Raw genomic sequence first — 25,288 nt, 5'->3', positions numbered from 1 at the left:
CCGCTCTCTAAGTCTCCTTCTTCCACTGCATTCGCAGACTTTGATGGACCCACTTTATTTTTTGTATTCCCTTTTCCTTTTTATCTGAACAATCTTATTTTATATGCCCCTTTTTCCTGAACTTAAAATACTATATGTCCTTCCTCTTCCTAGACTTGGACCGAGATTTATTATTACTCGGTCCTCTTTGGAACTTGCTTCTCCCACATTCCTAGTTACCCCTCACCACAAGCCCTTCATCTTCTAGATTCTTATCACTAGCTTTCTTCCTCTAATGAAAATCTAAAAGAGCGCTTATGATCTCCTCCAATTCGAGAGTTTCCTTTCCCCACATCAGAGTTGTATCCAAATTTTCGTACAGAGGAAAAGCACATAGGCAATTTAGTAACATCAACATCTTGTCTTCACCTTTGAACTTCACATCAACTTGCTTCAAATCAATGATGATCTGATTGAACACATTAATGTTCTGGTTCAAATCTGAACCCTCCAACATATTAAGACCATACAGTTTTTACTTAAGATAAAGCTTGTTTGTCAATGAATTGGACATATATCGACTTTCCAGTTTCAGCCAAACTACTACCGGTGATTCCTCATCCATGGCATGATACATCATATCATCAACCAGAAAAAGCCTAATAGTTGCAACAGCCTTCACTTCTTGTTCCTTCCCAATAATGTCATCCATGCCTTTTATCACCCTTTCGTATAATGCCTTCACCATGCCCCGCGACACTAACAGATCCTTGACCCTCCTCTGCCATAATCCAAAATTTTCGGATCCATCAAACTTGAAAATGTCGAACTTCGTAAAGGAAATCCCAACCATCATAACCTAACTCTGATACCAATTGTTGTACAATGAAACAAAAAAAAAAATGGGGAACAATCGTGCAGTAATTATGATGAATAATACGAAAACACACAGAAATAAGAAAGCAAGAAAAAAACACAAAGGATTTACATGGTTTGGCAGAATGTCTATGTCCATGGGAGAAAACGGCGACTAAAATTCACTATCAATTGAAAACAGAGTCACATCATTGTATTTATACTAACTCTAGACGTACAAAGGTATTAAAGAATCCCTCAAATACCCTTATATCAATTTGTGGAGAATTTGCCTCTGCATCCCCAACCTATTGATCTTCCCAGTTTAAATTTCAAAAACGATGTCGAACAAAACCATCAACGGTTTCATCAATTTGTCAATGCTTTTCTTCCTAATTAGCTTTTGCCTGAAACCGTCGATGTACTATGCAAACTGTCGACTGTTTTTCTTCACACCAGCTTCCTTATTTTCTTCAACCTGCTTTCTCTATACATGTGTTCCACTCGATATGAGTCATATACTACAACATATACTTTGGGTTTTAATTCTAGGGAAAATTTGGGATAGAGGTGTGTTTCAATGAGTCACTATTAATCAAGCATTTTTATACAAATTGAACTAGATTTTTCATTTTAATATATGTAATATGCTAAATATATATTGCCTCGAAATTCTTGTAAGATTAAAAAACGATGATGCCTGAGACCTTTTGGATACTTGATTAATCCACCAAGATAATGGGTTCGTTCCTCTACCCTTATCTACTTAAATACCAAAGTATTATCTCAAATAAAATGTTGTCATTCTCAAGACTTGGATCTTGGTAATTTAATTAGGAGAGTCTTTAGTTTATCACCCGAACCACCTTTGGAGCCTCAAGTATCATCCACTTTGATATGTACTTTTCACGATATTACTTTTAAAAGATGTTTCGAATAAGTAGAGTGTGCCTTAATCAACTCAACTCAACTTAATTATGTGAAATTTTCAAACCTTTCTCTCACATGACTGTTGCTTATACGAGGTGTCCACTTTAACTTATTAACCACATATTTTAAGTTTTGTTATATTATTGTGTCTATATCATGTAGCAATTATATTTGATGTCCATATCTATATCATGTAGCAATTATATTTGAATATATATATATATATATATAAGAACAAAAAATAGATCAATTTTTATAAATAATCTTGAATATTATAATTTGACATATTATCAATTTATTTTTTTTTAAAAATTAAACTATATTTATTATGTATTGTTTAAATATATTACGTACTCATTTGTAGTCAAGTGTCACAACCCACCTCAAACCAACGTGAAATTAATGATCCTAGTCCATATCATATTGGTATGCTGTCATTTTCCAACTTGCATTCCCCAAAATATCAACGCAATATTATAAATTAATTAAAAAATTTTATAAAAAATTATAAATCATTCTATGAAATATTTATATGCTAGAATACAAAACACTAACTAAAAGTAAAATTAAGAGTAAAATTAAATGACAATGTATGTTTGTTGACTTGTATAGTGTAGAGTAGTTAGTGTTTTGGTTTTGGTTATAAATGGTTTTGGGAGAGTTTTCTTTTTATGTGAACGATTGTAATCTCCCAAGATCCCCCCTTGTAACCACGATTTTCCTCCACCATAAGTGAGGGCAATTAATAAAATTTCGGTGTTTTTCTTAAGGTTGGTAAATATGCTAGATAACAAATTTCGAGAACGAAATTTTGTAAGGAGGAGAGAATGTAGAGACCTGAAAAATTGAATTAATGAGAAAATAAAGAAAATAAGAAAATTTGGTTTGGTATAGACCAAACCATCAATGATTTGGTGAGAGGCCAGAAAATCGTCGACGATTTTGTGTAACCGTGCCCCAGTAACGGTAAAACGATAAAAATGGTTTGGTTCAAAAGCGAAACCATCGACACTTTTAGAAAAACTATCGATGGTTTCGTTTGGCAGTGTTTAAAAAAGGAGATCCTACAAGTCATTTCAATTAAACAAAAATAAATCTCTCTCTCTCTCTCTCTCTCTCTCTCTCTCTCTCTCTCTCTCTCTCAACCTACAAAATCCTCTCCCTTCTCTCTTCGATTTCTCTCTAATTTCAGTCTGATTTGACGAGCAGACTTCACCACGGGGTCCTAGGAGTGACCCTTAGCAAGTTAATCGGAGCAAATTTTTGATTTAAGCATTCCAAGCACCACTCCAAGGTTGAGGTAAGGGAGATGATTTGGTAATAGTTTTACAGTTTAGCTAGTTATTGGAGTGTGTGGGCCTAGGAAATGTGAATATGATTATAATTCTTGGGCTGAGTTGATTGAACTAAGAAAATATGTTTTCAGGGTTTTGAGCTCCGAAACGCTACAGGCATGAGTCTAGGATCTTCGCAGGAATTCTCTTAGTAAGTAGGTAAGGGGAATAAATTATAACAGATATTTTTTGGAAATTAACTGGTTCATTAAAGTATGTGAAATCAAGAATATGGATATTTTCCCTGTGATTATTATATTATGATTATCAGAAAAAATTGTGTGGCATGAGGAATATGAAATAACTTCTTTATACCGGGAATGTGATGAAATGAGATATATACATACATATATATATATATATATATATATATATATATATATAGAAATGATGTTATGAGATATATGAATACTTTTTTGTATGGATATGATAGTATGAGATAAATTGATATGTTTTATACAGATATAAAGATGTGATAGCCCGTGGAAGAAAAACTTTTTAAAAAGGATTTGATGTTACTATCCTTATCAACAAGGTACACATTTTTTTTTTTCGAGAGCCTTCCCATAAGAACTCTACGATTAAGCGTGCTTAGCTTGGAGTAATTTTGGGATGGGTGACCTTATGGGAAGTTTTCTCAGGAAGTGTGTGAGTAAGGACAAAACACACTGAAAAGAACACGTGTTGGTCTGTAGGGCCAGTCATTAGTCCGATAAGACTCGCCTCTATTATCTGGTCCAGGTGGAGGAGGAGAGACGCAGTACTCCCTAGAAGAACCAGGTTGGAGCGTTACAAATGGTATCAGAGCAATTAGCCAACCGGAAGTGTGATGAGATTTACATTGTCTGGGTTTGGAAATGTGGGTTAGCAACGAGGACATTGCGTTCTATAAGTGAGGTAGAATGCAATACCCCATGGAAGAAAGACTTAAAAAGAATTTGATATTACTACCCATATAACAAGGTGCACCTTTCTTTTTTGGAGCTTTTCCATAAGAACTCCATGGTTAAGTGTGCTTGGCTTGGAGTAATCTTTGGATGGGTGACCTTTTGGGAAGTTTTCTTAGAAAGTGTGTAAGGACAAAACATACTAAAAAAGACACGTGTTGGTTTGTGGGGTCAGTCATTAGTCCGATAAGGTCCGTCCCCCTATTGTTTGGTCCAAGTGGAGGAGGAGAGACACATTACTCCCTAGCAGACCCAGGTTGGGGCGTTACAAAAGATATGAGAAACACAAATATGTTTTACTTAGAAATGATAATATATGTGATATACAAATATGTTTTTCAAAAAAATGATGAAATATGATATACATATATGTTTTTATAAAGATATAATAAAATGTTAGATACATATATGTTTTTTACTAAAATGATGATATACATGATATGCACAGAGATGTATTATACAGAAATGTTGAATTGAGATACATACATATATGAGATGAAATGAATACAAATATGATGGAAATGGTATAGAAATGATGACAATAAAACTGATATGATGAGAATTATACAGAAATGATGAAAATCACACATATATGATGAGATGTATAAACATGATGAAATATGAATACAGAAATGGGGAAATGAGAACCCCTAATGGACCATAGATATACTGAGAGCACGATAATGTTGCTAGATATTGTGTTAGTGCAACCACACGTCTGGTACAAAGTGTGGCAAAACAGTCAATTGGGCATGAGAAGGGTTGTGTTACCCCCTCGAGTCTGGACCAGGAATAGGGGTGCCAATCATATTACAGACACGTTCCCCATTTTGATCTAACTAGGTAGGCTAACTGCAGTTAGGTCCAATCTTTCGGCCGCACAATCCGGTCATGTGGGGTGAATACATGACGATGTAAATATCCACAGGTTGGTTTCTCATTAAAGACGCGATAATATGCAACCATAAGTTACAGACACATAGTGTATTCTATACTGGTGGATACTCATGAGTTAGACTATGAAAATGAAAAATAATATGAGAAATGAACAGTCATGGGTTACAGACGTGTTATGCTATATGCTGGTAGATACTCATTAGCTAGAGTATGATTATGAATATGAGTAATGACAGAGTACGTATATGATGCAAGAAATGAATGAGTATGTATATGATATGAAAAATGAAAGAGTATGAAACCGTCGATGAAACCGTCGACGTACTATGGAAATCGTTGAACGTTTTTCTTCCCACCAACTTCCTTATTTTATTTAGCCTGCTTTTTCTGTACGTGTGTTCCACTCGATATAAGTCACATACTACAACAAATATTTGGGATTTTAATTCTAGGGAAAATTTGGGATGGAGGTGTGTTTCAATGAATCACTATTAATCAAGCCTTTTATACATATTGAACTAGATTTTTCATTTTAATACATGTAATATGCGAAATATATATTGCCTTGAAATTCTTGTAAGATTTTTTTTTTTTAAATGATGCTTGAGACCCTATGGATACTTGATTAATTCACTAAGATAATGGGTTTGTTCTCTACCCTTATTTACTTAAATACCAAAGTATTATCTCAAATGAAATGTTGTCATTCTCAAGACTCGGATCTTGGTAATTTAATTACGAGAGTCTTTAGTTTACCACCGAACCACCTTTGGAGCCTCAAGTATTATCCCCTTTGATCTGTACTTTTCGCTATATTATTTTTAAAAGATGTTTCGAATAAGTAGAGTGTGCCTTAATCAACTCAACTCAACTTAATTATGTGAAAATTTCAAACCTTTCTTTCACATGACTATTGCTTATACGAGGTGTCCACTTTAACTCATTAACCACATATTTTAAGATTTGTTATATTATTGTGCCTATATCACGTAGCAATTATATTTGATGTCCATATCTATACTTATATATATATAATTACAAATAATATTATGTACTCATTTGTAGCCAAGTGTCACCACCCACCTCAAACCAACATGAAATTAATGATCCTAGTCCATATCAGATTCGTATGCTGTCATTTTCCAACTTGCAATGCCCAAAACATCAATACAATATTATCAATTAATTAAAAAAATTTATAAAAATTATAAATCATTCTATGAAATATTTATATGCTAGAAAACAAAACACTAAAAAATAAGACATTCATCGATCATCTCTCCCGATGTATGATTTCAATTATCTTTCTTTAATCAATGGGAGTTGTTGGCTCATGTCCCCCTAAAAAATGGTTAATTGAATGATTAACTAATCACATTTTTAATATTAGGACTTTAATTTTAAATTTGTACCACATTGAATAAAATTTTAGTATAATGTATTACATTAATTTGTATGAATTTACAGATATATATAATTTTTATTTGGACAAAATTCATTATAAAACTCAATTTTGTCATTAAGGATATTTTTGGGACAAAATTTAAGTTTAGTTTGGCACTTCTTAAAAGTAACTCCTTTTAAAAAAAAAATTGATAAAAAGAAACTTATTAACATCATTTTAAAAATGTTTGACCTTATGTGAAAAATGAGTTCCTAGAAAGAAAAAGTTAGACTTTCAGTGTTTCGTGAAAAATTGTAAGGTCTCACATGCCTTTGAAGATTAAAGGTGGGATGCCGCATGCAAGTCCTTTTGGAAGTACTAAACGTCAGGTAAATGAACAAATCGAATGATTGAAGTCTTGATTGGTAAACTCTAAAGATAACCTTAATCTAATCAAATATCGTCAACTAGACTAGTGTGGAAGGGTGTTAATATCTGCCCTTCGCATAACTCCAAATGTGATGATGCAAACCATGGACTAATGATTTCCTTAGACCTAGATGTAGTTTTGTGACCAATGAACTAGTGGTATGTTAATTTGGTATTTTTAATACATCTAAAATAAATATGTTAGTGGTGACTTTGTTAAATTTTAAGTGACTCATTACTCGGTCTCATATACTACACTGGACTTCATATAATATTAAGTTCGCCACTCAATCGAGGCGATCTAGAGACTGGATCCCATCCCTTTTTCGAGGGCTAGCCCTCCGAGACATTGTGACGGCTTTACATAAAACTTCTATTAAATTTAAATGAAATAATTTTTTTTACACGGTCTCAAATTATATAATGGGGATAATTAAATAGATAAATATTATCAATTAAAGAATATTTATACAAATATCGTGTAATTAAAAAATAAGATAAAATATTTTTAGCAACAAGACAATTTTGTCCCTAAAAGCCTTCTTCTTATAAATAGACTAATGAGATATTTAAATAAAATTTTAACGATGAGTCCGGTGTTTGATATATTAGTCAACAAATTTATTTTTAAACACTCTTGAAGACAAAATAATTTGATTGTGCCCGTTATATATTTTTTTTTTTCGTTTTTAAAGACATGAATTTTACAAATGAAATGTATGTGTCATTCTCCAAAGTTTATAAAATTATAAAGGCAAGATCTGCCATCGCCCACTCAGATTTTTGAAAACGACCTTACATTTTTTTGTGTTTCTAATATATATATGTGTGTGTGTATATTTGTTTTTACTATCCTAATAAATTAAAATATAAATATAAATTGAAGCTATATTATTAAATATAGCCCAAGCATCTGTAGAAGCCACTTCAGTTATTGTTACAAATTAATAAGTTCAATACCATATCAATGGACGGACAGAGTTGAAAATGGATATCTCTTTTTATATATTTAATATTAATAAATGTAGAATTAATTTGTTGTATGTTTAACATTTAAAATATAGGTACATAAATAGGTTCTCCGAATAATTTTATAAAATAGGGATATTCAGGAAATCATCTAACTAATTAAATTCACCCAAACAATATGATCTAATCGCATAATTTTAGAGGTGTTGGGTTGATAATTGATTGAAATTCTAAATAAAACAAACATGTGGGTCGAGTAGAGAGTTCAAAACAAACACGTGGCAGGTGACATCATGCTGACGTCATTTACGAGTTTATTTCCATCCCAGGTTAGGTATATTTTCCTTTCGATTTCTCCCTTGTAGTCGTTAAACAAATTTGCGCAAGCATGTCCACACCGCCCCCGCCAACCACCCCCCCCCCCCGCGCGGGCCACAACGAGGAATCCATTCTCGTGAACAAATTCAACCCCTACACGCACCTAGGAGCACCCTGTCCTGCATATCGATAGAAGACTAGAGTAGGCGGGTCGAGGCCCTACGAGGTACCCACTACTATAAATAAATAAATAAATAAAACAGTGTCACGTGCCATCATTATTGGTTAACACCTGGCCAACCATCTTTTCCCAACCAATCGTTGACCCGGTTCAGACCGGTTGGACTGGTTTGACTTTTTCAAACAGTCGGTTCATTTATCTAATTTTAAAAATAATTTTTAATTTTTTAAAAGTGGGAAAATGGTAAAAACAAAAAACAAAAAATATATATATTTAAAAATCAAGAAAAATAATAAAATTTATTTGAACTATTTTGAATTGAATTACAAAAAAATGAAAAATAAAAATATTAAAAATGAAGGAAAAAGTCTTTAAAAATCCTTGAAAACTGTAGAAAAATATTGAAAAAATCTTGGTATGTTTTAAAGATGATTCTTTTATCAAATTTGATAAATTTATTTAATTATATATATATAAATATATTATTTTTGTGTGTGTGACCCTCAATGATTAAACAAAAGGTAAAAAAGTATTTCAGACCTCACTTATATTAGTTCTGAAGGAGGTTTATCTAATAAGATCCCTTCCTTTGGAGATTTTATTAGACATTTCTAAATTGTACTTTATTTTACATTTTATTTTAAATTTTTTAATATTTTTTTTAAAATGAGTTAATTAAGAATCACTAGATTCAATTTAGGGACAATTCATGGTTAATTAGGTATCGTTTGTAAAATGAGTGTATAGGGGGTGTTAGTACTTTTCCGCATAACAAAACTCTCGGTCCAAATTCTGGTAAATGCAAATTGAGGCTACTAGTCATTGGCCTAAGATTAATTTAAAGACCAATCAATAAGTAGTAATTCGGTGAGCTAACTGCATTTATTAAAACATGTGGCGATGGATTCCACATTTATTTATGTAAGATGTATGAAGAATGGAATCCATTTTTCACGTATTTTACATTTTAAAAAATAAGTATATGAACAATATGGAGGGACAAATATTTGTGTAATTTCCCCCATAGCTCCCATTACCTATACAATCCTTCGATTTTCTTCCTAAAAATCTTAAATTTAGAGTTGTCCATGCACATATGTAATGTGCGATCATATATCTTAATTTATTAACTAGAGAAATAATGAGAGAATAATATCGGATATAATGTTAAACAAAATATTAATTTATCCACCAATTCAAAAAAATATTTATTTAATTTTTAATTATAATTGATGGGCATGCCAAGAACAAAGAAAAAATACAAAATGAAAATGATGAGTGGTAGTGGTTGGATAAACATTGCCTTTTTTGTATGTATGCATCATTCAATTATCTTTGATTAATTATAAACGGTAGCGGTTGGATGTCCCCTTGCTAGCTATAATTGCCAACCAATCAATAAAAAAATGATCACCAGCATGTGATTAATTCTATTTTTTAAATTATTTTTGGAAGCATCATGAATTTGAAGTTTAATTTTTTTTTTTTAAATTCCTATTAATAGCACTGAAAATTTGCAACCTTGGACACATAAAAGTCACCAAGTTTAATTCATCCATTGTGGTTGATAGAAATGGGACCTTCTCTCGATTTTTTCCTCATCCTCTCTCTACTTTGGGTATGCACTAAGCAAATCTTAAGCATGGTCAACATGCATATAAAAAAATGAATTCACAATTAGCCATTATTTTCTCTTGCAATATTATCTAAGATATCTGCATACATATAATTTAAATTCTAATGTTCATTTTTATTTTTTTTATCCCCTCTCGAGCAGGTCGCTAGCAGCAGCCCTGTTGATGCAAGAATTGAGGTGAGAGAGACCCGGAAAGGTGTGGGGCGACCCGATATGCCCCGTAAAATTCAAGGTGTGGGACGACCCGATATGCCCCGTCAAATTCAAGGTGTGGGACGACCCGATATGCCCCGTCAAATTCAAGGAGTGGGACGACCCGATATGCCCCGTCAAATTCAAGGTGTGGGACGACCCGATATGCCCCGTCAAATTCAAGGTGTGGGACGACCCGATATGCCCCGTCAAATTCAAGGAGTGGGACGACCCGATATGCCCCGTCAAATTCAAGGAGTGGGACGACCCGATATGCCCCGTCAAATTCAAGGTGTGGGACGACCCGATATGCCCCATCAAATTCAAGGAGTGGGACGACCCGATATGCCCCGTCAAATTCAAGGTGTGGGACGGCCCAACGCGCCAAGACTCTATGCCCAACAACTCAACGATTTAAAGCAAAAACAAGGTAAATCTACGACAGAGGAATACTTGGAGGAGGCAATGCCCAAATCCTCTTTGTACCACAATGGGATGAAGCTAAATGAGGCAGAGAAACGGCTAGTTAGGGCATTCAAAGAATGGCACAGTGCCAAAGCAGCCTGCGTTGATGGTGCAAGCTTTGAGAAAAAAGAGATGGCATTTGCCGACGACTTTGAGCCGCGGCCAAATGTTTCAGCGTACAACGAGTAAAAGGGGATCGAGTTAACGCCACTCATGCAAGCATGCATATTTTAGTATGTGTGCGTGTGTGTGTGTGTGTGTGTGTGTTTTTTTTTTTTTTTAAGTACTGCAATCTGTGGGAGAAGCATGTGGCTGGTTTAGGCTGTTGTCATGCTTTCGTATGCATGAAGTATGGAGCATGGAACTAATGCCTAGCTCCTTTGAATGTGTACTGGAACTCGTGATATGCATAAATAAATTGACTAAGCTTGATTACTCATGGCTCCATTTCTTAAAGATTTTTTCTGTCAAAGCTAAAGATTACCAGTGTGTGGAATCGAATCGAATCAAATCAGATAAAATGGAGTCCAATTTATGATGTTTTTGAAAAAGGTAATATTAGTAACAGAGATAAAATAAAGTAAACAAGACTACAGAAAAATGTGAGGAAAAAACATCCACCCACAATAGAGAAAAAACAAGAGAACTCTTCCGAATTTGAAGACCTCCATCACCCTGCAATCAAACAAGTAAGTCTTCCAAACAACTAAAATTACGGCTAAATTATGAATTTTTAGGGATTTAATTTAAACAGAGACAAAAGTAAGGAGAAAGGTGTTTGCCTAACAAGATTTAATCTTGTTTTGATAATGACAAACTAAGACATTTAATTGTGTTGTTAAGCGTGTATACAAGTAATACAGTATAAAAGTATAATGAAAGATGCAAATTGAAAAGTCATGAAGCACACAAGTAAATGAAAGATGGTTGTTTAAGAAAAGTTTAGATGAAGACCAAGCTTAAGGATATGAAGACCTAGTTAGTTTATCATGTGTATTTAAACTAGGTTTCATGTAAGTACATCTCAATTTATTTTTCTTATGAAATTCTTAGATAATTCATTTGGATCTTAGATACCTTTTAAAGTCTTGAAAAATATTTTTACAAAGTCTAAATGTTATTTCAGAAGATTAAAATCATTTTTAGAAGTTACAATATAAAGGAATTTGAATTTCTGAACAAACTATTTTGGCATCAGTGAATTCGGGCGACCAAACCTTAGGTTCAATCGACCGAATGGCTACTGCCATTGTAAAGTTCCAGACACAGTGAGTTTGAGCGACCGAACTTAAAGTTCAGTCGACCAAATGGCTACTGCTAGTTTGAAAATCCTTATTTTAATTGGTTTGGGCGACCGAACACATGGTTCAATCGACCAAAGCATTACGATAAGTTTCGCAAGTGACATAAAATCTTCACAATTCTCATATATTAAGTTAGCAAAACACGCACAACTGATATAATTCAAAAGATGATATAAATAGCTAACCCTAAACGTGTTTTAGTAGCGAGATTAAATGATTTTACACTGATCAATTGAGAGTAGCGCCGCACACTGCTGAAAAACTTTTCTCTATTTGTTCTTCAAGTTCATAGCTTTTCAAAACCAAAAAACTCATTCTAAAAAAAAAAAAAACATGTGGGTGAGTAAAGAGTTCAAAACAAACACATGGTGGGTGATGTCAACTGCAGAAAATTTAAAAATAAATATATATAATAAATAAAAAAAATAGTGTCATATGTCATCATTATTGGCTGACATGTGGCCCACTATCTTTTCCCAACCGGCTGTTGACCTAATTTAGACCAGTTGGACCAGTCTAACTTTTTCGAACTATTGGTTCAATTATTTAATTTTAATTAATTTTTAATTTTTAAAAATTAGAAAAAATATTTAAAAATTAGAAAAAATAAATAAATTTTATTTAAGCTATTTTGACTTGGATAACAAAAAAATGGAAAATAAAAATATCAAAAATGAAGGAAAAAGTCTTTAAAATCCCTAAAAAAACTACAAAAAAATGTTGGAAATTTTTCAAAAAAATTCTAAAAATTTTTTGGAAAAATCTGGGAATGTTTTAAAGACTCTTTTTGCTAGAATTTGATAAAAAAAATTTATTTACTTGTGTATATTCTATTTTTGTGTGTGTAGGTCCCAATGACTAAATATAGGGTAAAGAGGTATTTCATACCTCACTTATAGTAACTTTGAAGGGGGATTTATCTAATAAGATCCCTTCCTTTGAAGGTCTTATTAGACATTCACTACAAAAAATAAGTGTCACGCCCCCAACCCGCCAAGTGGGGTCCAGTGTGTGATGTGGTCCAATCACCTGTGTCTGATACCATAACCTCAATCACACAGCAGAAAAATAAATAAACATCTTCAATAATATACCAAAGTTCTATATAAACATCCCAAAAATTTCCCAACATCCAGTATCCTTATATATATTCATCTTAAAAAACTAAAAACATAAACCCAAAAATATATTCAAGATATGTACCCTCTCACAAAAATGCTATGCCAACAAATCCCGTCCCGAGCTCGCTAAGCTCGATCACGTAGAGGTCCTGAAAAAGATAAATTGTATAACGGGTGAGACACATTTCAGTAAGAAAGAATAGATTAATACCAGCGTGTGGCTATCTTGAGTTTAGTGTATGCCAAATATCATCAGTTGTTAATTAATCATAGTTATAAAATCATTCTCAGGCTATACCTACTCACACATATAATAATTTATAAGCGAAAGTTTCCGAGGATAGGGGAGATTACACACTCATACATGTAGCTTCCCTCTACTCTAATACGTTATGCAACTTGGTATGGCTACAATTGATACCTATCAGGGCACTCGCCTTTCTCAACAAACCCTTGAGCGGAGAGTTTACTTCGCCCCAAATACATATAATACTACTACTATTACTACTACTACTACACACACACACATACAATTATTTATAAGCGAAAGTTTCCGAGGATAGAGGATATTACACAATCATTCATGTAGCTTCTCTTTGTTCTAATACGTTATACAACCTAGTATGACTACAACTGATACTTATCAGGGCATTCGCCTTTCTCAGCAAGCCCTCAGGCAGAGAGTTTACTTCGCCCCAAGTACATATAATACTACTATATTTAATAGATTTAATACTTTGTTACTTTACTCTGTATATTGTTATCTCTGTAAAACCCAACTCTTCATAATTTTTGTTTTCACATGCTCTGTTCTCCTATCACATACTCTATTATCACATTTCACATCTTCTATCTTCATATATTCTGTATTCACATACACTATTATGTATTTACATGCACTGTTATGTTCATACTCTGTTATCACATTTCACATCCTCTGTCTTCATATATTTTGTGTTCACATACACTATTCTGTATTTATATGCACTGTTTTGTTATACTCTGGTTAAATCTACAAATATGAATTTAGAACTCACTTTCAGCAACCAAGGTTAGGGTTCAGATGTTTGAAGTGTCCGGTTCAGACAACTGAAGTCAAAGTTCAGTCTTTTGAGGTACTTCTGCCAGTTTCTATGTTTCACCAATAACTCTTCAGACGACTAAGCTTATTCTTCATATGTCTGAAGTAATTCTTTAGACGACCGAACTTAAAGTTCAGTCTTCTGAAAATGCTACTTCAATCTTTTGAGCAAAAACTTCAGTCTTCTGAGCAGTTTGTTTTCTAATTTCTCATTTCCAATTCAAAATATGTTTTTCTCTCTTTCTTTATTCTTTTATAAAATATTTTATGGGGTTTTTAAATAGGTCTCTAAGTCCATATAATTCCCCTAAAGAGCTTCAAATGATATTTCAATAGATATTTAACTTTAAAGTACTTACATTGTTCTTCCTAAAACCTTATACTCTAAGCTTGAAATCATCCACTTCATATTTGCTTTGAAATCCCTTGGATTTTAGCTTGAGCTGGTTTTAGCTTCCCATGCTTTAATCAATCTAGTGCTGCTTTGAACTTCTTTTGGATCACTTGTTAATTAATGTAGCTTGATGGTCCTCAATGATCCTTGTTTTCTTGTCAAACCTAAAACATCATTACTCAACCATTTCAAGTTAGAATATCCTTTGTTTGTTATCACCAAAACTGATTGAAAAGCCCAGTTAGGCCAACGAGTTAGCTAAAACGAGTTATTACCAATCAAATATTTATATACAAAATATAATGGGAATAAATAATCAAGCAAGACTCTCAAAAAGATTTTTCAAATATGTGTGAATATGTGAGAGTAATGCCAAGAAAATGGTTTGAAATGATGCACAATAACTTAATCAAATCTCCTTACACCTTGCAATTGATTTGCATGTTAGGAGAACAATAAAAAGTAACTCTTTATTTCAAAATGATATGTGCAAATAAGTATGTAAGAGAATATATGAAATTATGCTTGAAAAGTTTGAGTATATAGCAAAGGGAGTATAAAAAATTTGAGAGAAAATTTGCTTAATATGTAACGACCTGCCTATTTTTGCTATATATATATACATATACTTTTTACATACTAACATTTGTAATAATTCTAATATCCTGCTAAGCTGTCGAAGTCATGATCAACCCGAACCCATGGGTACTAGGGATATACCTGTCATATATCTCTAATACCTAAGCAAAGAAAACATAAATTACATACATACCACCCAACTAGATACAATACCAGAGTTCTACTAAATCTGTCATATATACACAGTCATCCACAAAAAGACCAAAAACTAACCTAGGGTCAACTTCCAAAAACCACACTAGCCCTAACTCATCTACTTACCCTTCTGACATGGTAGCTCAGTCAACCTCTACCACTGTGGAGCTCTATCCGCCTTCTACCTGGATTTCCTGAAATGTTTATAATGCTAGGGTGAGACACCTCTCAGTAAAGGAGATAAACTAACATCAGTGTGTGACAACATAAGTATTTATGTGTTATACATATAAACAGTACATAAACCATATATGTATCTTTTCTGAATAAAACATGTTTTGGCATAGCATAACATAACATACTAATTTCTGTATATGCAAATCATTTTATATAACTGTACAATACTGAAATAATACTCAGGATGGATAACTAGCTGATGTCATGTCTTACCCCCATATGACTAGGTTGTGTGGCCCGAAGGCAGGACCTAGCAATGGCTGACCGACTACACTAGATCAAACATAAGTCTATAAGTACAATGGGTCAGGCCCACCTGGTCTGGATTGCCAAGGAGACAACTCTGCTCTACACTAAAGCCACATCAACTATCATCTCCCATACTCTGGTCGTGTTGTAGCACTATCATAATCCTAAACATATAGTTATGGTACAGTACTCCTAAAGAATGAACTAAGCTATCTGGGTTCTGATATCATATAGTACGTTTCATATACTGAACATAGTTGTTTCATATTTCATAATAATATCTAGCATGATAATATTTCATGAATTTTGTCATAACATACATGATCACTGCATCTGAGTCGGCATAACATAACATGAAAATCACGGCATCTGCGCCGGCATATCATAACGCACTATACATGAAATTCTTGCACTGTTTAGCATCGTATTTTAAAACCATAGTTCCTGTACCATTTTATGGTTTTCCTGAAAATTGTAATAATATGCTTATTCTGAAAAAATATATATATATATATATATTTTTCTGGTATACTTAATTACATGAAAATTTATACTCATGCCACACAAAAGTGGGTAACATTCTTAACATAAAATCTAAACTAAAATCATATTTTTATGATAAAATGCATTAAAACCATTTCCTTGTTCAACGGCATTTTATTCCGAAACATAATTCTATAATATACATATTTTTCTAAAATTAACTGCTGTAAAATAATAAATAATTTCATGAAAATGCTGACTTATCTTATCTCCTTACCTGACTTACTGAGAAGCCCATAATTAAACCAAACCTACATCCGTGGTGTTCCCAATACAACACCTTGAAATTTATATTTTTTCCCGACAAAACTTCAGTATTATCTTACCATATATATTTCCTCAGTCCAAAAACACCAAAAATCTTACAAAACTTAAAATACCCAACTTACCCAAATTTTGGGATGGTGCCCAAATTGGCCTAACCAATAAATTACTCCATCATATTTGTAGAGAATTTTTCCAGGAGTAATGTAGTAGCTTCCGATCGTCGAACTGGCATATAACAAGGCCGAAATTCTAGAGAGAAGGAGAAGAAGATGAATTTTCAGAGAGAGAAACATTATGCATGCAATTCTTCGCAAAAAAATGATTTTTGGCTTTTTATAGAGTGCTTGTCCACGTGGCCTCATCGACGAGCCACGTTACTTTGTTGACGAGTCCAAGAAGGAGTTTCGTCGACGAATACTTATTCCTCGTCAACGAAATTCAGGTCCTGGAAATAGCCCTCTCGGTAAATTCTCGTCGACGAGACACGTGTCCATGTCGACGATCCCAAGAAGCCTGTTCATCAATGAACGCTAAGCGTTCGCCGACGAGACCCTGTTGTGACCCACTTTAAAATTTCCTTTCCTCTCCTTTCTTTTATTATTTAATTGCTATAATTTTTCGGGTCTTTACATTCTCCCCTTCTTATAAAATTTTGTCCTCAAAATTTACTATTTGTATTGACACCATCCTTTGAGGAAGATAAGCTACTTATTTTATTACTAACCCTCACTTATGGTGGAGGAATATAGTGGTTACATTCAAGATTCTGGGAGATTACAAATACATAAAGTAAAATTCTCCCAAAACCAAAATACTACCTACTATCACAAAGCTTATTACATACATTTGACTAACCTGCATAAAAGAAACTTAACATACTTACCTGTATCTTTCCTAATTACTGTTGGTCCCCACTGAAGAGGTGTGGGTATTTCTGTTGGATTTCTTCTTCAAGATTCCAAGAAACTTCTTCCACTGTGTGATTCCTTCATAGGACTTTTACTAATGGTATTTGCTTACTGCGTAGTTCATGTTCCTTCTTGTCTTAAATCTGCACTAGGGTTTCCTCATAAGCCAAGGTATCATTGAGTTATACTTCTGCATAACTGATGACATGGGAGGGATCTGTGACATATTTCTTTAACATAGAAACATGAAATAGGTCATGTATTCTGAACAAAGTTGGTGGTAAAGTTAGCTTGTAGGCAACTGGACCCACTCTCTCAAGTATCTCGAATGGACCAATAAACTTAGGGCTCAACTAACCCTTCCTCCCAAACCTCATAACTCCTTTCAATGACACTATTTTCAAAAACACATGGTCACCCACTTTAAGTTCCAACTTTTGGCGGCGAGTATCTGTGTAACTTTTATGCCGACTCTGAGCTGCACTGATTCTTTCTCTAATAAGTCGGACTTTATCGTACGTCTGCTACACTATTTCTAATCCCAAACATTCAAATTGATGCTCTCAAATTTTTAAAGCATGCGTAAAAGATTCCTCTTAACTTTGGCATTTGAGGATTGGTCATGAACGGGAATTTTAATAGTTTGAAATTGATGAACAAGAAAAAGATGGTAAAATATTTACTTTCGATTGAGCATCCTCACCAATTTATGTGAAGGGTGTGTACTTGATAAATAGTCTAGGAAGAATTTCTTGAACCCCATCACTTAAATTCAAAAAGGCAATGGCAAAGGAGTTTGAGATGACATATATTGTGCTCATGTCATACTACCTTGATATAGAATGCAAAAAGAGGAAAAAATCTCCATTTCTCGATAAAGATATCTAATGAAAGTTCTCAAGAAATTTCAAATGAATGAATACAAACCTATCAGCACCCTTGTGGAGTATGGGGTTAAGTTATCGAGTAATGGTGAAAGTAAGGTTAATCCAATTTTTTTTTAGACTCATTGGAAGTCTTTGATACTTGACATGTACAGGATCAATATTTTTTTTTTTTTTTTGAGTAGGATTGATATGTAGATATATGGATTCTTTGATATATCAAAGGTATGCTTGATTTTGGAATATATTGTTCATACATATTATGATGTTTTCAAGCTTGTGGGATATAGTGATAGTGACTAGGCTGGCCAATTGGATGATTGAAAGAGTATAGCTGAATTTATATTTTTCATAGGACAAACAACATTTGTATGAGTCTCGAAGAAATAATAAATAGTTACTCTTTCAACTTGTGAAGTATGTTGTAGCCACATCATACATATCTCCTGTAATTTGATTCAAAATTTTATTAAAGGGGCTATATTCAAGTCAATCATGGTTATTATATTTTTTGACACAGGAGCAGTGTGTAGCTTCTTAAAGCCAAGCACCCTTCCAAATAAGGCAAATGAAAGTTATGCAACCAAAGTTTCAAAGCAGCAAATGGAAAACATATTCAAGTCAAATTAAAGAGTGTGTCAATCTATATAAGCTTCATCCAGAATGCTTGATTATATTGTGCTAGAAGAACCAATAAAGATATATGAAGATAACAATTTTAAGATCGAGTTGGCAAAGAACACAATATTTTATGATCGAAGTAAGTATATAAATACAAAGTTTTACTTTATCAAAAAATACATTGTAAATAAAGAACTACGGGTCAAATTTGTGAAATCTTAATACCAAATTGTAAATATCTTCACTAAGCCTTTAAAGTTTAATGATTTCAACAAATTACATAGTCTTCTTAGGATTAAGTCAAAATCAAGCTAAAGGGTGTTGAACTTAAATTAAATTTGATACTCACTGTATTTAGTTTAAGTAGATGAAAAGTTTTTTGAATTGAGTTATGCATCTATATGAATTTATTAACTAGATAAATAAATTACATTAAATGCATTAACATTGTATTTAGGAGTATGATTTTTGAGTATTTAATTTGAATTTGAATGAATTTAAATAAAATTTATTATAATTTTATATCATATTTTATTCAAATCTATATGAATTCAAATCCAAATCTCTCATATGCCTAGGATAATTATAATTAATACCAATAGATGCAATAGTGCAATGGCTTCACAAAGTGTTCTGTATTGTATAATGTTGTTAGTCCACTCGCTGCATTGTTGGAAATGTGCATTGTTTTTTGACATAATATAAAACCTCTCTCTCTCTCTCTCTCTCTCTCTCTCTCTCTCTCTCTCTCTCTCTCTCTCTCTCCTGCCTTCTTGGCCGGGGGCACATACCAGGTCCCAATGTTTTTCACGTTGGACAATTAGGCAAGAGCAGCATGCGGCCACCGAAACCGCGCATGCATGCCTACACGACTTTCAAACACCAGCCGACGCCTATGCCCTGCTGTCTCGACGACACCATTAAGCTGCTGAAAAAATCAGCTGACACTAGAAATTTAAAGTTCGGTAAATTAATCCATGCCCAGTTGATCATTAGTAGTAAACCCAGTGAAGCAGATAGCATAATTCAAACAAACTCTCTGATCAATTTGTATGCGAAGTGCGATCAAATTGCAGTTGCCCGTCAACTATTTGATGGAATGCCTCAACGGAATGTTGTTTCTTGGAGCACCTTGATGGCGGGGTACTTTTACTGTGGATTGACTACGGAAGTCATTGGGTTGTTCAAGGCTATGGTTTGGGTGGATCATTTGTCTCCGAATGAATATGTTCTTGCCACTGTTCTTTCTTCTTGTGCGAATGGTGGAAGAGTTGATGAAGGCCGGCAACTTCATGGGCACGTGGTGAAGTCTGGATTATTATTTCATCAGTATGTGAAGAATGCACTTATTTATATGTACTCGAGGAGTTCGGATGTTGAGGGGGCCGTGTGGGTTTTGAATGCTGTGCCTGGAATGGATATTTTTTCATATAATTCAATCATGGATGCATTTTTAGAACATGGGTATCTGAGGGAAGCATGTGAGATTTTGAGTAGAATGGTGAGTGAGAGTGTGGCATGGGACAACGTCACTTATGTTTCTGTCTTTGGCCTCTGTGCTTGTCTCAAAGATTTGAATTTGGGTTTGCAAGTTCACAGCCGGATGGTGAAGATGATTGTTGGTTCTGATGTCTACGTTGGCAGCTCGGTTATAGACATGTATGGGAGATGTGGTAAGCTTTTGAGTGCAAGGAAAATTTTTGTGGGATTGCGAACTAAAAATGTGGTTTCATGGACGGCAATCTTGGCTGCTTACTTTCAAAATGGGTGCTTTGAGGAAGCATTGAACCTATTCTTTGAAATGGAATTGGAGGATGTTCTACCCAATGAGTATACTTTTGCTGTACTGCTTAACTCTGGTGCGGGTATGTCAGCACTGAGGCTTGGGGATCTATTGCATGCACGTGTCAGGAAGTCAGGTTTTAAGGACCATGTTATTGTTGGAAATGCCTTGATCAATATGTACTCAAAAAGTGGGAACATTGAGGCTGCATGTAAATTGTTTTCAGATATGTTTTATCGGGACTCCATTACCTGGAACACAATGATATCTGGATTCTCCCACCACGGGCTCGGTGAGGAAGCTCTTAATGTGTTTCAAGACATGCTAGCTTCTGGAGTACATCCTAACTATATAACTTTTGTTGGAGTTCTCTCTGCTTGTAGTCATTTGGGTCGAGTGCAAGAAGGGTTCTACTATTTGAACCAGTTAATGAAACAAATGGGCATTGAACCTGGATTGGAGCACCATACTTGCATTGTTTGTCTTTTAGGCAAGGCTGGACTACTTGATGAAGCTGAAAATTTCATGAGGCGTACTCCTGTGAAATGGGATGCCATTGCCTGGCGTAGTTTGCTCAGTGCTTGTCATGTCCATCGGAATTATGGTTTAGGAAGGCGAGTTGCAGACTTCATCTTACAAGTTGATCCTGATGATGTAGGAACCTATATTTTGTTATCTAACATGTATGCGAAGGCAAAAAGGTGGGATGGAGTTGTGAAAATGCGGAAATTGATGAGAGAAAGGAACATCAAGAAAGAACCCGGAGTGAGCTGGATAGAGGTAAGAAACAAGACCCATGTGTTTGTTTCAGAAGACAATAAACACCCAGAGTCTAGTCAGATTTATGAGAAGGTAAGGAAACTCTTAGCTAAGGCAAGACCTCTGGGCTATGTGCCAGATATTGCTGCTGTCCTACATGATGTGGAAGATGAACAGAAGGAAGATTACCTTGTTTATCACAGTGAAAAGCTGGCCATAGCATATGGCATCATGAAAACACCTTCAGCTGCTCCTATACGTGTCATTAAGAACCTTAGGATGTGTGATGATTGTCATTCCGCTGCAAAATATATCTCAGTAGTCACAAACAGGGTGATCATTGTTAGAGATGCAAACCGTTTCCATAGTTTTCAAGATGGACGCTGTACCTGTGCTGATTACTGGTGACAATTTCAATGAACTTCTCAAAGGGAAATTTGAGCAAAGGTTGCATATTGTAGAACACAGAGGTGACTCCCACCAAATAGCATCAAGGGTACACTACCCAGAAGGCTGAAACTGCGTAAGTGTGTAAACCTGCCTTGATGTTAGATCAGATATATGTAAATGGCATATGAATTTCTTTTAGTTCAATGGAACATGAATTTATTACTTCGTTTTTCATTTGTCTTTGATTATAGACTGCTTAAAAGTGAATTTCCTCCTTCCAGGTATAGAAAGCCTTCTATCAGGTTTATTATCCTGTCATTTCAAATCAACTAACCTGGCTGAAACTGAGTGTAAGTTGTTATTGAATTAGATCAGATGTTGCACGTCAATGGCATATGAATCTATTGCTTCTATTTCCATTTCTGTTTTGAGTAGTGAATCTAAATGTCAATTTCCTCCTTTCAGGTACACAAATGTCAAAATTGAGTTCTTTTTCCCCCATTTTACTAGAACAAATTAACTATTTGTTGGCTGTATGTTATTTTTAATTTATTTCTTAAATTTAATTATTATTGAGAACACATGCTCAAGCCCTTACTTCTTCCTTCATCCTTCACTAATATATGTGCTTTTATGGACTATGAACATGTTATATTGTTTATTTTTCATTTATTTATGATTTATTTACTGGAATAACAATGCAATGGTAAAGCAGCCAAAAGTAAGAAAAACAAGGCCTTTCTTGTTGATAGTATCTTAAAAACTAAAGCAACATTCAATACTTGTAAAATTTGTTTATGGGTAAAAGAAATATATTTGTTGCCACAGTCAAATCTTACCAAAAGATCATTTAAAAAACATCAGCATCCGATGTATTGAGGTCAGAATATTTGAATCTATATTTACTTTTACAAGTTTCTAATACAAAAATATGACAAATTCACAAGTGGTGTCATTAACCTGTTATGTAACATCAACAATGTCCATAGCTGTTTCACTACAGACATTGTTGTAATGCATGCTGTGAGCCTTTTTCTAAACAGTTGTCATGCATATTGCTTGTAGAATGCACACGACATTATGTGATATCTCGGTATTCTTAAAAAAATAAAAAAATAACAAAATAAAAAATAGAGGAACCAAACCAAGTTAAGATGATCAACCCCTTCTTTCTTCTGCGCCAAAGATTTTACCATTTCCAAAGGAACTGGATTATATCTCTTTTCCATTTCCATTCAAGAGTTCTTTTATGTTTATGTTTCCACCCTCCTTTGAGATCCTGGAAAATGGACAAATTCCTTTTCTTAGGAATACATTCAAGATTTGCCACTACAAAAAGGATAATTGTAAACTATGTCTTCGTTGTATGTAAACTATGTCTTCGTTGTATTTACATTCAAGATTTTCCACTACAATAAGTATAATGGTAAACTATGTCTTCATTGTATTTCTCATGGGTGATAGCAATTAATTGACAAAGAAATTATGTGTCTCCAATACTGTGCTTTCCCTGTAATTTTGTAATGTGGCAGCTATTGTTGACAAAAATCAATAATTTCTTTTTGACTTCTTAAAAAATTTTCTTTTGCAGGTAGATCTTAATCAAGCCATTTCAATGGTTTCATAGTATGCTTCATCTTCAGGACTCACACTGGTTTGCTGTAAAACAGTTTATATTCAACATTTCAGCAAACACGAAATTGTCAATGTTAATAGTCCAGGGGATGTTTGAAAATTTTTTGTGGTGACCATTTGAGGGTGTATAAGCAGGTGATGTAAGCATAGATAAAATTCACTTGGTGGCAAGAAGCTATTACCCTTTCTGTTATTTTTTATCACATGAAAGAAATTCATGCATCATTTGGCTGCTAGAGTTTACAGGGCACCAATTTTAGAAGTATTTCATAATTTATACTTTGAAATGCAAGTGTAACTTGTAGCTATAACTTAATAAATGAATTTTTGGTTGGAAGTCAGCTTTTTTTCATGGATATGATTCTCTGATCTTACTTTTTTTCCTGGATTATGATTCTCCGATCACCTGCTAGCCAAAGGAAATTTCTTTCAGTGTATTGAGAAATATATAATATTTTTGATTGTTACCCCCTGATTCTTGTGCATTTTCTAGTGAGAACCCTGGAACGCCATTTTTCTTTTAGGTTTGTTCTCACTCACATGTTTAACTGAAGCTCTAGTGCGACATGAACCTTTTTGAGCATTGATCTTTGATTACTTTCAAAACTTCTTCATTGGAATTGAAACCGTTATTTATTTATTTATTTGTTTATTTATTTATTTATTCTGGATTCCTGTTTTGATTGGTATTTGTTTTGACAGACATGGTTCTAGCACTTTCATGGTTTTTAATTGGGGAAGGTAGGGTCAGCATTTTAGTTTCAGATTCTTTTCGGAGACAACATCCTGTTTAGCTTATATGTCAATTTTGACTAAAGTCAGTTGAACCTTAGATGGTATTGCCCTTCGTTTAAATTCTTTACTTGGAGATAGTTTGGAAATATTATCATATGCATACTCCTTTCTAAGATCTACCTCCACAATATGTATGTGCGATGCATGTTGTCACGAGCTAAGCTTGTTCAGGGCATTATGCTTGCCTGTGACCGCTTATCTCGTGTGTTTGGGATGGGTTTCCATCATGTAAATACTAGTGTAGGGTTATTTTCCAGTATTTATTTCATTGTAAGCCAAATAAGGCAGTATGACTCCTCGGTCACTTTGATGTTTCTTAGTGCCAGAGTGAGAATGGCCCAGAAAGCTCTTTAGGGGAGGGTGAGTGTTCATCAATCATTGTAAAACTCACTAGCAATTGTCAACGTGCTTAGCCTACTTGCCTCCCTCGCTAAGTACAACATGTCAACGGAGGATTTGTTAATGAATTACGTTTGCTTCAATATTTACTGCTTGGTTGCCACGGCTTTCATGAATTGATTATTATTTCCGCTGCTATCTGATTGAATGTTAATGAAAGTGCTTCGTGGATGAATGTTGGTAAACAAAAGGATGGCTAGTTAAGCAAGAGTGCTTCAGCTAGCGCCGCACGGCCCTTCACAACGGTGTGAAAAAGGCGGACCGTGACATTAGTGTTCATCAATCATTGTAAAACTCACTAGCAATTGTCAACGTGCTTAGCCTACTTGCCTCCCTCGCTAAGTACAACATGTCAACGGAGGATTTGTTAATGAATTACGTTTGCTTCAATATTTACTGCTTGGTTGCCACGGCTTTCATGAATTGATTATTATTTCCGCTGCTATCTGATTGAATGTTAATGAAAGTGCTTCGTGGATGAATGTTGGTAAACAAAAGGATGGCTAGTTAAGCAAGAGTGCTTCAGCTAGCGCCGCACGGCCCTTCACAACGGTGTGAAAAAGGCGGACCGTGACATTAGTGTTCATCAATCATTGTAAAACTCACTAGCAATTGTCAACGTGCTTAG

The 25,288-nt window shown here is 34.2% G+C and overlaps 1 protein-coding gene across 2 annotated transcripts; it reads left to right on the top strand.

The window, feature by feature from the left end:
* The first annotated feature begins 19,555 nt into the window (after positions 1-19,555).
* LOC131155405 (pentatricopeptide repeat-containing protein At5g39680) lies at positions 19,556-23,702 on the top strand. 2 transcript variants are annotated; one of them, XM_058108496.1, is made up of 3 exons: positions 19,556-21,964; positions 22,113-22,181; positions 23,423-23,702. In XM_058108496.1, the coding sequence occupies exon 1, from the start codon at positions 19,735-19,737 to the stop codon at positions 21,847-21,849; it is 2,115 nt and encodes a 704-aa protein (XP_057964479.1). In that variant the 5' UTR covers positions 19,556-19,734; the 3' UTR covers positions 21,850-21,964; positions 22,113-22,181; positions 23,423-23,702. The 2 variants fall into 2 exon arrangements, with proteins under 2 accessions (XP_057964479.1, XP_057964480.1); XM_058108497.1 differs by lacking the exon at positions 22,113-22,181 and having other exon boundaries at positions 19,576-21,964.
* Positions 23,703-25,288: the final 1,586 nt, after the last annotated feature.

This window comes from Malania oleifera, chromosome 5, assembly GCF_029873635.1.
Source record: "Malania oleifera isolate guangnan ecotype guangnan chromosome 5, ASM2987363v1, whole genome shotgun sequence".
NCBI classification, from domain to species: domain Eukaryota; kingdom Viridiplantae; phylum Streptophyta; class Magnoliopsida; order Santalales; family Ximeniaceae; genus Malania; species Malania oleifera.
This window is presented reverse-complemented; position numbering and strand designations above follow the sequence as displayed.